A 13,306-nucleotide genomic window follows, 5' to 3' on the forward strand; every position below is an offset into this window, starting at 1 on the left:
CAGTGTTGATCAATGTCTAAAGGGGTGGGGGGCAAGAGATGGGGCCAGGCTCTTCTCAGTGGTGCCCAGTGACAGGACAAGGGACACTGGCCCCAAACTGGGATCCAAAACGTTCCACCTAAACAGAAGGAGAAACTTCCTTGCTGTTGGGGTGCTGGAACCCTGGAGCAGGCTGCCCAGAGAGCTTGTGGAGTCTCCATCTCTGGAGACTCCCACCTGGACATTGTGACCCTGGGCAACCTGCTGTGGGTGCCCCTGCTGGAACAGAAGGCTTGGAGTAGATGATCTGCAGAGGCCCATTCCAACCCCTACCATCCTGGGATTCTGTGAAGCTTCCATGTGCCACCTCTCCCTCATGAAGCAGGGCTAGAGATGCTGCCCACTGGGTACAGCCCAGCCCTCCATGAGTGACCTGGAGTTCCAAGGAGGAGGTCCTCTCACCATGTAGAGATAAGATGAGGGTGAGACAGCATAAGTAAGAACTTCCTGCTGGGAAGCTCTCTACTTTTGCTGATCACCAAGACAAGCCTGCTGTTGAGATCCCAAAGGAGCAGATACTCACTGAGTTGAGCCAATACAACAGCACTTCCCACCACCATCTCCAGAGAGAGATCCAGCTGCTAATTATAGCTCAGTGCAAACCTCACCTCACCACAGCAGCGTCAAACAAGCCCAGTGAGACCCCATCTCTTGGCAACAGCACGTTCCCCATGGAGGCACCCTCCATCTGCACATGTGTGGTGGGACCAGCCCCAGCTTGGGCCACCACTGTATTAAGAACATGAGGAATAGACTGGGAGCAGCCTCCACCATTTCCTAGCAACCCTGGTTCTTCAGTCTTAGGCTGTGGGGCACCTCCTGAGTGAAAACAACCAAGGGGATGGTGTTTGGAGGTGGAAAGGAAGAGTTGGTCAAGACTTGCCCACTTCTCTTGACCTCCCTTTTAAGACCAGATATGTTCAAGAGGGAAAAATTCAGGCAAGAGCCACTGTAAGACTCAATGTTATGTCCTTGGAGCACAAGGTTCCACCAGATGATCTCCAGAGCTCCCTCCCAGCCTTGGTTCTTCTATGAGGAACAACCAAGAACTGAACACCCATCTTTTTCAATTGTCCTACCTGCCCAGGAGCCAGCAGAGTGGCCTTGTGGCCAAGAAGTCCGATGGTCTCCTGGGGTGTACAAAGAAAAGTGTGGCCAGGAGGTGAGGGAGGTTCTCCTCACTCTCTACTCTGCCCAAGTGAGGACACAGCTGAAGATCTGGGTCCAGTTCTGGACTGCTCTGTTCAAGAGAGACTGGGAACTACTGGAAAGAGTCCAGTGGAGGCTGGGGAGATACTGGGAAGACTCTGAGGAGGGAAGGTTGAGTGACCTGAGGCTGCTCAGCTTGGAGAAGAGCAGGCTAAGAGGGGATCTGATCAATGCTCAGCAAGAGCTAAAGAGGGCAAGAGGATGGGGCTGGGCTCTTCTCCACAGTGCCCAGTGACAGGACAAAGGGCAGTGGGCACTAACTAGAACTCAGCAGGTTCCACAAGGAGAAACCTCTTGGCTTTGAGGGTTCAGAGCCCTGGATCAGGTTGCCCAGAGAGGTGGTGGAAAGATTCCAAACCCACCTGGATATTGTCATCCTGGACAGTGTGTTGTGGGTGACCTTACTTTAGCAGGGTGGGTGGACTGGACAATCTCCAGAGGTCCCTTCCAACCCTCACCACTCCTCCTTCTGCAGAAGTCCTCATGGGTTTAGGTATCACAAGCCCCAGCAGAAGCTCCTGGTCTGTGTGTGTGTGAAACCATCACCCTGTGCTGTGATGCTCATCACCTGAAGCAGCTTTCCAAGGTTTCAAACCTTGGACAGGTTCAGAAGAAGAGCACTGAACAGAACTATCTAATTTTTCAGCTTGTGCTCGTGGTCAGAAGCTACCAGTGGGCTTCAGAGACAGCCTGAAAGCCAAGAAGCTCGAGGCACTGACCTGCCTCCGCCCTCTGCAGCCTTTGATTGCCACCATCAAAAATCAATTTTTCATTTCCACAGCTCCTGTTTGGCCTCATCTGTCCCAGGCCTGAGGACCAGCCACTGCTGGAGATGGAACCTCTGCAGCCCTGCAAGCTTGTCCAACATAAGGAAGTCCTTCTCCTTCATGTGCTTCACTGTGAGAATCCCAGCTGGAAAAGACCTCCTCTGGTCAGCTAATGATGGAGCTGTGGAGCAACCAGCCCATCACAGCATGCCTGGCAGATACTTCCACCCACCTCCACAGCCATTCCACATGGATCCAGCACAGCATTGATGTTTCTGAAGCTTCCCACCCACCCCATCCCCGCTGGAATTGTCACATCTCTTAGGCTCAACCACATCTCCCCTTCCAACACACAGCACCTTCCCTTCCAGCAGCAAAGACCATCCCATTTCTGGCGGGGAAGACACTGCTTCTGCAGGAAGAGCTCCCTCATGGGGAGAGCTGCTAGGATGGAGGACTAGGGGGGTGAGTGTCTCCCTATGCTGGGCAATGCTGAGGCCTCACCTCAAATATTGGGTTCAGTTTTGAGTCCCTTACTCCAAGAAGGACGCTGAGGTGGTGGAGGATGGTTTGGGTTGGAAGGGACCTTTAAAGTTCATCTAGTCCATGCACCTGCCATGAGCAGGGACATCTTCAACTAGATCAGGCTGCTCATGGCCTCAACCAGCCTGGCTTTGGACACCTTGAGACATCCAAGGTCAAACTTGATGGGGCCCTGAGTGACCTGATCTATTTGGAGATGTCCCTGCTCCCAGCATGGGGGTTGGAGAAGACAACCTTTGAGTGTCCCTTCCAACCTGATGATTCTATGGCTTCCAGGGCTGGGGCACCTACCATGTCTCTAGACAAAGTGTCTCCCCAGCCTCATGGTGAAGAATTTCTTCCCCACATTGAATCCAAATCTTCTCTCTTTTATTTTAAAGCCACTGCCTCTTGTCCTTTCACTTGTGGAAGGTCCTCTCCAGCTTTCTTGTTGCTCCAACAGACTCACCCAGACATGCCCACCCATGTCTGCCCACAGCGAGCACCACCCAGCTCTGCCAGCATCCTTGTGATTGAACATCAAAACCATCCACCTCCCCATACCCCACCTGCCTTGGGAGGTGCCAGCTCCACACTCAGAGATCTTATCAGAGGACCTTCCAAGAGCTCAAGCAGATAAAGCCTACCCTCTTGGGCCAGAAGCATCTTGAAGTGCCACATGAAAGCACTTGCTGAGCTGGGAGTTCCTGTTCCCATCCTACATGCCCATGAGATCACCTGGCCACAGTTTCTGTGCACCAGCTGGTTGTGAGTGGAAGCTGAGCTGCTGGTTGCTCACTGGTGACACTGGTGGGTCGGTAACGTTGATAGGAGACATCATTTAGGAGACTACAAACCAGATTTAAGTCATGAACCACCTGGTTTGTGGCTTGAAAGCCATCAGAGTGTGAAGCAAAGGCATAGAGCAGCAATGGAGACATCTCAGAGTGCTGTCCATCTGCTGCTGGACCATAGAAACTCAGCACCAGCTCATTGTTCACTGGAAGCTTCTCCTTTCCAAGACAAAGCACCCCTGTGAGGAGCTCCACGGACCAGTGGGACAAGCTCATGGCTGCAGCATGAATCACCCTGCTTTGGTGGGGAGATCTTATCCAGCAGATCATTTCAATCAGCGCCACGCTCTACACCCACATGGCTCAGAAGACAGGAAGGGTTTCTCTAATGGATCTTTCCAGAGGAAACATCTGAGCTGTCCTTCACATGGACAACCACCCTCCACAGACACTTTTGCTCTTCCTCTGGTGATAGTTTTGTGGATGAACAAACCCAGCTTGGTGCAGAGAGCCATGAGCCACCCACCAAACATCTCTGCAGAAGAGAAGTCTCTGGTCTCGGCTCTTCCACCGCCCTGGAAGCCACCAGCCTGTCTCAACTCACCATTTCACAGTGTCACAGAGTCCAGCCTGTCACCACAGACCTCAGGACTAGACCATGGCACCAAGTGCCACATCCCATCCCCTCTTGAACACCTCCAGGGATGGTGACTCCACCACCTCCCTGGGCAGCCCATTCCAATGACGAATGACTCTCTCAGGGAAGAACTTTCTCCTCACCTCCAGCCTAAACTTCCCCTGGCACAGCTTGAGACTGTGTCCTCTTGTTCTGGTGCTGGGTGCTAGGGAGAAGAGACCAATCCCTTCCTGGCTACAACCTCCTTTCAGGTAGTTGTAGAGAGCAATGAGGTCACCCCTGAGCCTCCTCTTCTCCAGGCTAAACAATCCCAGCTCCCTCAGCCTGTCCTCATAGTGCTTGTGCTCAAGGCCTCTCCCCAGCCTTGTTGCCCTTCTCTGGACACCTTCAAGTGTTTTGATGTCCTTCCTAAACTGAGGGGCCCAGAACTGGACACAGGACTCAAGGTGTGGCCTAACCAGTGCAGAGTCCAGGGGCAGAATGACTTCCCTGCTCCTGCTGGCCACACTATTCCTAATGCAGGCCAGGATGCTGTTGGCCTTCTTGGCCACCTGGGCACACTGCTGGCTCATATTCAGGCGGCTGTCAATCAGCACCCCCAGGTCCCTCTCTGTTTGGCAGCTCTCAGCCACTCTGACCCCAGCCTGTAGCTCTGCCTGGGGTTGCTGTGGCCAATGTGCAGCCCCCAGCACTTGGATTTGTTGAAGGCCATGCATTTGACTGCACCAACCCACCACCAGGTTCCACCCCACGTGCCAGCAGAGCCAGCCTCGCTCTTACCTCTCCGTCTCTTCTTTGACCACGGCGTACTGGCTCGACTGGCGACTCGACCTCTGCTCCTGGACCTTCTCGCTCCCCTCCAGCTCCTGCTCCAAGGAGGAGCTGGTGCTCCCCTCCCTGCTGACATTGCTGCTCCTGCCGGGGCTGTTCTCCGTGGAAGCCCTTGGCGACTCTGTGTTCTGCTTCAGGGTCTGCAGTTTGGCCAGGGGGATGATGTCGCAGTTCTGCGGCCGGTGCCACACGGTCCTCTGCGTGGTGGCGTTGTAGTAGTAGAAGCGGGAGGTGTTGGGGTCGAAGAGCTCCCACCACTGGTTCTCATTGGTGCGTTTGATCCTCACCCCAGCCGGGGGGTCCCAGACGCACTCCCCGGTGATGAGGTTGGCGTACATGCGCTCCCGAGTTCGAGGCTCGATGATTTCCACCCATTCCAGCCTGCAGGATGACAGACACAGAGAGAAAGAGACCTCAGCTAGATCAGCTTGGAAGGTGACCCGCCTGGTGGCTGTGGGGAGGCTGTGGATGTGGTCTACCTGGACCTCAGCCAGGCCTTTGACACCGTCCCCCATAGCAAACTCCTGGCCAAGCTGTCAGCCCATGGCTTGGACAGCAGCTCTCTGAGCTGGGTGAGGAACTGGCTGGAGGCTGAGCCCAGAGAGTGGTGGTGAATGGTGCCACAGCCAGCTGGCAGCCAGGCACCAGTGGTGTGCCCCAGGGATCAGTGCTGGGCCCTGTGCTCTTTAACATCTTTATTGATGATCTGTATGAGGGCATTGAGTTGATCATCAGTAAATTTGCTGACAACACCAAGCTGGGGGCAGGAGTTGATCTGCTGGAGGGTAGAGAGGCTCTGCAGAGGGACCTGGCCAGGCTGGACAGATGGGCAGAGGCCAAGGGCAGGAGATTGAACACATCCAAGTGCCAGGTGCTGCACACTGGCCACAACAACCCCAGGCAGTGCTACAGGCTGGGGTCAGAGTGGCTGAGAGCAGCCAGGCAGAGAGGGACCTGGGGGTGCTGGTCAATGGTAGGCTGAACATGAGCCTGCAGTGTGCCCAGGCAGCCAGGAGGGCCAATGGCATCCTGGCCTGCATCAGGAAGAGTGTGGCCAGCAGGAGCATGGAGGTCATTCTGCCCCTGTACACTGCACTGCTTAGGCCACACCTTGAGTCCTGTGTCCAGTTCTGGGCCCCTCAGGTTAGGAAGGAGGTTGACTTGCTGGAAGGTGTCCAGAGAAGGGCAACAAAGTTGGGGAGGGGTTTGGAACACAGCCCTGTGAGGAGAGGCTGAGGGAGCTGGGGTTGCTTAGCCTGGAGAAGAGGAGACTCAGGGGAGACCTTATTGCTCTCTACAACTACCTGAAGGGAGGTTGTAGCCAGGCAGAGGTTGGTCTCTTCTCCCAGGCAGCCAGCACCAGAACAAGAGGACACAGTCTCAGGCTGCGCCAGGGGAGGTTCAGGTTGGATGTTAGGAAGAAGTTCTACACAGAGAGAGTGATTGCCCATTGGAATGGGCTGCCCAAGGAGGTGGTGGAGTCACCATCACTGGAGGTGTTCAGGAGGAGACTTGATGGGGTGCTTGGTGCCATGGGTTAGCTGTTTGGGTGGGTTGGATTGGTTGATGGGTTGGACAGGATGATCTTGAAGGTCTCTTCCAATCTGGTTTGGTTTGGTTTGGTTCCTTCCGACCCAAACCCCTCCGTGAGCCAACGCTTGCAGTGCAGGACGGGGAAGGAGGGAAGTGTGGGTGGGGACAGCAAACTCCTTCTGCCTCCCCATTGACATTGGGTCAAAGAATCACAGAATATCTCTGCTTGGAAGAGACCTTCAAGATCCTCCAGCCCAACCACTGACCCAGCACTGCAAGGTCACCACTTACCATGTCCCTAAGCAGCAGCTCCACACACTGTTTAAATGCCTCCAGGGATGGTGACTCCACCACTGCCCTGTGTCCTGTAGCACTACTGACACTAAATAAACTATCTCCAAGCTCATGCCTGGTTTTTTTTCAGCTCCCAGTAGAATTTAGCAGGTCTAGAAGCCAGCTAGAAACATACAGCCACAGTCACACCACTGCAGCCCATGGCTTCCACTCTGAACCCTCCACATCTTAGAACCTGGACTCCTCAGAGCATGACCCTGCTGGCTGCAGCATAGAATCAAAGAATTGTTAGGGCTGGAAGGGACCTCAAGGATCCTCCAGTTCCAACCCCCCTGCCATGGGCAGGGACACCTCACACTACAGCAGGTTGCTCACAGCCACATCCAGCCTGGCCTTAAAACCCTCCAGGGATGAGGCTTCCACCACCTCCCTGGGCAACCTGTGCCAGGCTCTCAGCACCCCCATGCTCCAGAACTTCTTCCTAACATCTAATGGGAATCTACCCATTTCTATTTTTGTTCCATTCCATGGAATTGTTTTTGGGTTGGAAGAGACCTTTGAGATCATGGAGCCCAACCATTAGCCCAACACTGCCAGGGCACCACCAAACCATGACCCTCAGCACCACAACTACACAGCTTTGAAAGCCCTCCAGGGATGAGGACTCTATCACTGTCCTGGGCAGCCTGGGCCAGGCCTTGACAACCCTTTCCATGAAGAAATTGTTCCTCACATCCAACCTAAATCGGTTTGAAAGAGGAGCTGAACTCACTAGAGAGCTTGGGGCCAGGCCACCAGCAGCTCCAGCTGCCAGAGGCTTTTTTTCCTTGCTAACACTTGAGCAAATTGGACATTTCTGAAGCACCCCTGGAGGACTCACTCCTGGCAGAAAGGCAGGGAGATGCCATCCATCGCTTCTCTGACTCACTGAACGTGTCACTTTGAAGTGCCACCTGGTTTGACAAGCTCCACTTAGGGCCCTGGGGGCTTTGTTTCTTCTTCTCATCTCTTTCTTTCCCTTTCTAACCCTACAAGCAGAGGAGGACAGACCCCAAGGAAGAAAAGGTGGTGAAATCCAAGCTCCCTTCAATGGTTTTTACATCAATCCACCCCCCCAGAAAGAAGCATTTGGCTAAGATGTGGCTGCCTCTAAGCCTGGGGCTGTCCCCAGCTGAGCAGAAGGTGACACCTGCAGTGTTTGGGGTAATCTAAAAAAAACCCCTTCAATTGTCTGTTCTTTTGGGATTAGGACCTTCTCCTAATCCTCTTTCCCATCCCTAAGCTCCCTTGACTGCTTTATGATTTCAATAAACCCCTTTGTTGTGCTTCTGAGGGAGCTGGGGCAATGTGTTCACCACCAAATCTTCAGTGCTGTCCTGATGGTTGCCCAGTTTGGAGCTCAGCAGGGAATGGGGAGGGGATGGAAGGAAGCTTAAACTTCATTTTTCTGCTCCATGCTTTGGTATTGAGGTGCAGGAGTAGAGCACAGATTGTTTCCCTGGACTGGGGGCACTGGAGAGGGTCACACCTTGAGTCATGGAGTCAGATTTGGACCTTTCACTCCTAGGAGGACATAGAGGGGCTGGAGCATGTCCAGAGAAGGGCAACAAAGCTGGGGAAGGGTCTGGAGAATCACAGAATGATAGGGGTTGGAAGGGACCTCCAGAGATCATGGAGTCCAACCCTGCTGCCAAAGAAGGATCAGCCAGGGCAGCTCACACAGGAACTCAACCAGGCAGGTTTTGAAAGTCTCCAGAGAAGGAGAAGGGTCTGGAGAACAAACCTGGTGAGGAGCAGCTCAGGGAACTGGGCTTGTGCAGCCTGGAGAAAAGGAGGCAGAGAACAGACCGTCTGGCATTCCACAACTCCCTGCAAGGAGGCTGGAGCCAGGTGGGGGTTGGTCTCTTCTTTCAAGGAACAAGTGATAGGACAAGAGAGAACAGCCTCAAGTTGCCCCAGGGCAGGTTTAGATTGAACAATTTTTCCAATGGAGAGGGTTGTGCAGGCCTGGCCCAGGCTGCCCAGGGCAGTGGTGGAGTCCCCATCCCTGGAGGGGTTTCAAAGCCATGTAGGTGTGGTGCTGAGGGACATGGCACTGCTGGGTTAATGCTTGGGCTTGATGACCTTAAAGGTCTCTTCCAAGCCAAAGGATCCTGTGACTCAGTGTTGAGCTCCACACTCCATGCAAGAGACCAACTCCTGACCTAGCAAAGGTCCTCACAGGGCACCGAGCAGCGTTATCACTCTTGACACGAGGGCAATTAACACCACCACGAGCAGAAGATTGGATTTCCAAGCATTTTCCACTTAAAAGGCCCTGGAATTTATTGATAGTGGAGAAGTGCTGAGCAAGCACCTTTTCTGTGTCAGAGCATAATGAGGTCAGCAGCTCTCATCGATTCAGCTGGCGTCTCGGTCAGAAAGAAACAGCAGAGATCTTCCCTTGAGGAGGAGGAAGGTGGAGGCTTCTTTCTTTTACACTCCTGGACCCTCCAAGAAGCAGCAAAGTGGGACAAGGAGGATGAAGCAGCATCAGCTTTACCCAGAGCTAAAGCTTCTGAGGATCATGGAATGGATTGGGCTAGGAGGGACCTTCAAAGGTCATCTAGTTCAAACCCCCTGCAGTAAGCAGGGACATCTGGAACTAGAGCGGGTTGCTCAGAGCCCCACACAAACTTGGCCTGGAATGGTCCCACCAGTGGGGCATCTCCCACCTCTTTGGGCAGCCTGGGCCAGTGTCTCACCACCCCCAGTGTACAAAATGTCTTGTTGCTCATCAGGCCTGGAAACCACAAGCTCAGCTCTGCACCATTTCCCTGATGACCCCTCTCCAATGGACTTGTTGTTTCTCTTTGCCATAGAATCATTATGGTTGGAAGAGCCTTCTAAGGTCAAGTCCAACGATCAACCCAAGAGCACCACAGCCAGTAAATCATGTTCCCAAAGTGCCATGTCTCCATGTTTTTTGAACACCTCTGGGGATGGTGACTCCACCACCTCCCTGGGCAGTCTGTTCCAGTGAGAATCTGTTCCTCACGTCCAACCTAAATCTTCTTCCACAGGAAGGTCCAAGACCTGCTCTCCCACCGCAGAACCAGACACCCCACTACCCTTAAATCCACCTTCAAGATGATGAACTTCTCCTGGCAGTCTCATCCTGCTGCAAACCCTGCTGTTGACCAGCACTGCAGGAGTTACACCACATCCAACCTTCTCCTGACATTGCACCCAGAGTCAGCTCCCATCCCCATCAAGCCAGCACGGCGTGAAGAGACGCAGCCGACGGCTCCTTGCCTCCTGGAGCAGCTCCTGCCTTTTTTTAGTGTCTTTGAAAGGGATGAGCAGACTCAACCCCAAGTTCAACTGATTGGCTTTGATGGAAGAGTTTTATTATCTCCTAGGGTGGCTTCAGAGCTGGGTCTCTGCTTCATCAGCACTTTCCCCTCTGCTGACATTGCTGCGGATCCCTGTCAGAACGGAGCAGAGTGCTTTGGCTTTCTCCTGGTGTCCTAAAATAGCTGTTGCTGAGCAGGGGATGAAGAGCTGCTGGCTGTCACGTGGTGGATTTCTTTCCAGATCCTTAAAGATCCAGATCAAAGATTTGGAGTGTTTGTGGAGTTACAGATCAAGGGGAGGAGCTGATGGATGTCCAGCGGACTTGGTTGTGCCCACAGGGCAGCATGCCTGCCCCTGCTTCACCAGAGAGGTTCTCCTCCCCCTCTACTCTGCCCTGAGTGAGGTCACAGCTGGAGTCCTGGCTCCAGTTCAAGAGAGACAGGGAACTACTGGAGAGGGCCATGAAGATGCTGAGGGGGCTGGAGTTTCTCTGTGAGGACAAAAGGCTGAGGGACATGGGGCTGGTGAGCCTGGAGAAGAGCAGCCTGAGAGGGGACCTGATCAATGCTCAGCAAGAGCTGAAGGGTGGGGGGCAAGAGGCTAGGGCCAAACTCTTCCCAGTGGTGCCCAGGGACAGGACAATGGACAATGGGCACAGACCAGAGCCCAGAAGGTTCCATCAGGAGAAATTTCTTTGATGTGAGGGTGCTGAAGCCCTGGAGCAGGTTGCCCAGAGAGGTTGTGGAGTCTCCTTCTATGGAGAGATTCCAAACCCACCTGGACATTGTGATCCTGAGCAACCTGCTGGGGATGACCCTGCTGGAGCAGGAGGGTTGGACTGGATGATCCTCAGAGTCCCTTCCACCCCCACCAAGCTGGAATTCTGTGATTCTGTGCATTTAGTAGGGTGCTGCATATCAACCACCCTTCCACTCAACACCAGTACTCCATGTTTGGGAGATGCTGTTTTAGACACTCCAGCCCACAGAGCTGCTCTGGAGAAGCTACAGACACACACAGGGACATCACAGCATGGCCAAACCAACCATGTCTGCATGAAACTTCCCTCCAGCCCACAGAGCTGCTCTGGAGGAGCTACAGACACACACAGGGACATCACAGCATGGCCAAACCAAGCATGTCTGCATGAAACTTCCCTCAAGTCATCAAGCAGGTGGAGATATGAAGATCAGATTTGCAACTCAGGAGTAATTTGCACCCTAAATGACACCCCCGGAGTGATTCCTGGTGCTGGTAAAACCGGGACAACGCGTCCTTAGATCCACCATGGCTTCAGGCACTTCACTGGAAAGACTTTCTGAGAAAGCTCCTGAGCTACCTGCTCCCAGCTAGCCCAGCTTCTTCTCAAGCACTTCTGGAAGCCAAACCATGGAGGAGTGGTTTTGCATAGGGTGAAACCTCCCAGCTCTCTCTGCCAGCTGGATGATGAACTCCATCTCTTCCCACCTTCTTTCTTTCCTTCAGAAGCAGCTATCTGGACAACCTGCTTTTAAATATTCATATGACAGCCACTATGGGAACTGCAGAGACCTGGTAGGGCCTTTGCTTCTGTGCAAAGACCTCCTCAAGCCACAAAGGGAGTCCTCCTTAATCAGGGAAGAACAACCTTCTGAAAGGCAGAAGGAACAAACCCAAGAGCTGCTATTTCCTCAAGGTTTACTTCATGCACAGGCCCACCTAGGGGAGAAGAATGTCCACCTGCCTCTGATCCCCATGAGGTGACTCCACCAGGAACTGACCTAAGAGGGATATCTGATGCTCACAGAATGGTTTGGGTTGGTAGGGATCATGTAGTCCAACCCCACTGCAGTCAGCAGGGACATCCTCACCCAGATTGGATGAAGCCTTGAGCAATTTGGTCTAGTAGAAGGTGTCCCTGCCCATGGCAGGGGGGGTGGAACCAGATGCCCTTTAAGGTCCCTTTCAACCCCCAAAATTCTATGACTGAGGTTGTTCAGAGCACTGTCCAACCTGACCTGGAATGGTTCCATGGGTGGATCCATCTCAGGCCTCCCAAACCAGAAACCTCATCCCTGCTGCACCACTCCACTTCCACTGATAATCCAAATCCAAATCCAACTTGAGGTGAGATTCAGCACCAGAAAGCAGAGGAACAGTCCCTAGGAGGCCAGGAGGTTGCCTCACCAGTATTTCTGCTCACAGACGCTCCCATGGAGGTTTCCCACCCTTTTTGCCCTCAGGGGTAGATAAATCAGCATCTAACAACATCATGTTGTAACATAAAGACTTGTGGGATGAAGCCAAGGAGCCTCCTGAACTTCACCTTCTCTCTGCACACGTCCCACTGGGTAGGTCCCAGTTGCAGCTTTGTCTTTGTTCCCCACTGAAACTACACAAAAATGGAGATGGTGAAAGAAAGGTAAAGGGCCAAGAAAGGAACCCACAAGGAAATGGCCAATGAGGAGAGAGAAAAGCCACCAAAAAGAAGGCCACAGCAGGCAGACTGAAGACAAAGAGAAGAGTTCCCACCTTGAAATCTTTCTTACTTAAGGATAAAGCTGAAGGAATTAACCCCCTCAACCCAAAACATCAGGAAGTAAAGCCTGAAGCTCTCACAGAGAAAATGAACTCTAATGAGGGTCTGGTCATGAGGTTAGGGTCTCCATGGCTTAGTGGTGAGATGGTGCTGAGGGTCAGGCAGGTTCCCAAAGGAATCATAGCACAGTTTAGGTTGGACCAATCCATCCCACGCAGTAAGCAGGGACATTGTCCACTAGATCAAGGTGCCCAGAGCCTTGTCCAACCTGACCTTGAACACTTCCAGGGATGGGACATCCACAACCCCTTTGGAAGCACCTTGAGCAGATGGAAGGCTCCTCACAGAGCAGTCATAGAATAAAAGAATGCACTGGAAGGGACCTGTAGTCCAACCCCCTTGCAGTCAGCAGGGACATCCCCAACTAGATCAGCTTGCTCAGAGCCCCATCAAGCCTGACCTACAATGTCTCCAGGGATGTGGCCTCTACCACAATGCATAGTTGCTTTAAGGATCCAACCTTAGCATCCTAGAGAGGATCCTGGCTGCATGTCTGGGGGTCCTGCACACCCTGGCCCCTTCTGCTGGAACTTCCTCCCTCTCCACCTCATCTCATGGCACACTCCAGCTCTCTGAGTCTGGACTATGTCCACAAATGACTCAGCCAGCTGAACCTCTCCCATAGTTTGGGACTTGGTTTGATGGTAAGGATGGTGGATGCTGCTCAATCCCAACCCTCCTCACCACATCTCCAAGGCCCTTTCCTGGGCTGAAGTTTTCTTAACTCCTTGATTAAGAAAAATCTTCATTTTGATGGAGCTCTCAT

The 13,306-nt window shown here is 53.1% G+C and overlaps 1 protein-coding gene across 2 annotated transcripts in view; it reads right to left on the minus strand.

The window, feature by feature from the left end:
• ARHGAP39 (Rho GTPase activating protein 39) overlaps positions 1 to 13,306 on the minus strand; it is a 107,447-nt gene that overhangs the window by 29,570 nt on the left and 64,571 nt on the right. For both annotated transcript variants that reach the window (XM_068161128.1, XM_068161127.1), the window contains exon 2: positions 4,749 to 5,180. In XM_068161128.1, the coding sequence (XP_068017229.1) occupies positions 4,749 to 5,180 (432 nt within the window). The remainder of the gene's footprint in view (positions 1 to 4,748; positions 5,181 to 13,306) is intronic.

The sequence above is a fragment of the Melanerpes formicivorus genome, unplaced genomic scaffold (assembly GCF_026170545.1).
Source record: "Melanerpes formicivorus ecotype bairdi unplaced genomic scaffold, bMelFor1.0.p_v2 SCAF_56, whole genome shotgun sequence".
Lineage (NCBI taxonomy): Eukaryota > Metazoa > Chordata > Aves > Piciformes > Picidae > Melanerpes > Melanerpes formicivorus.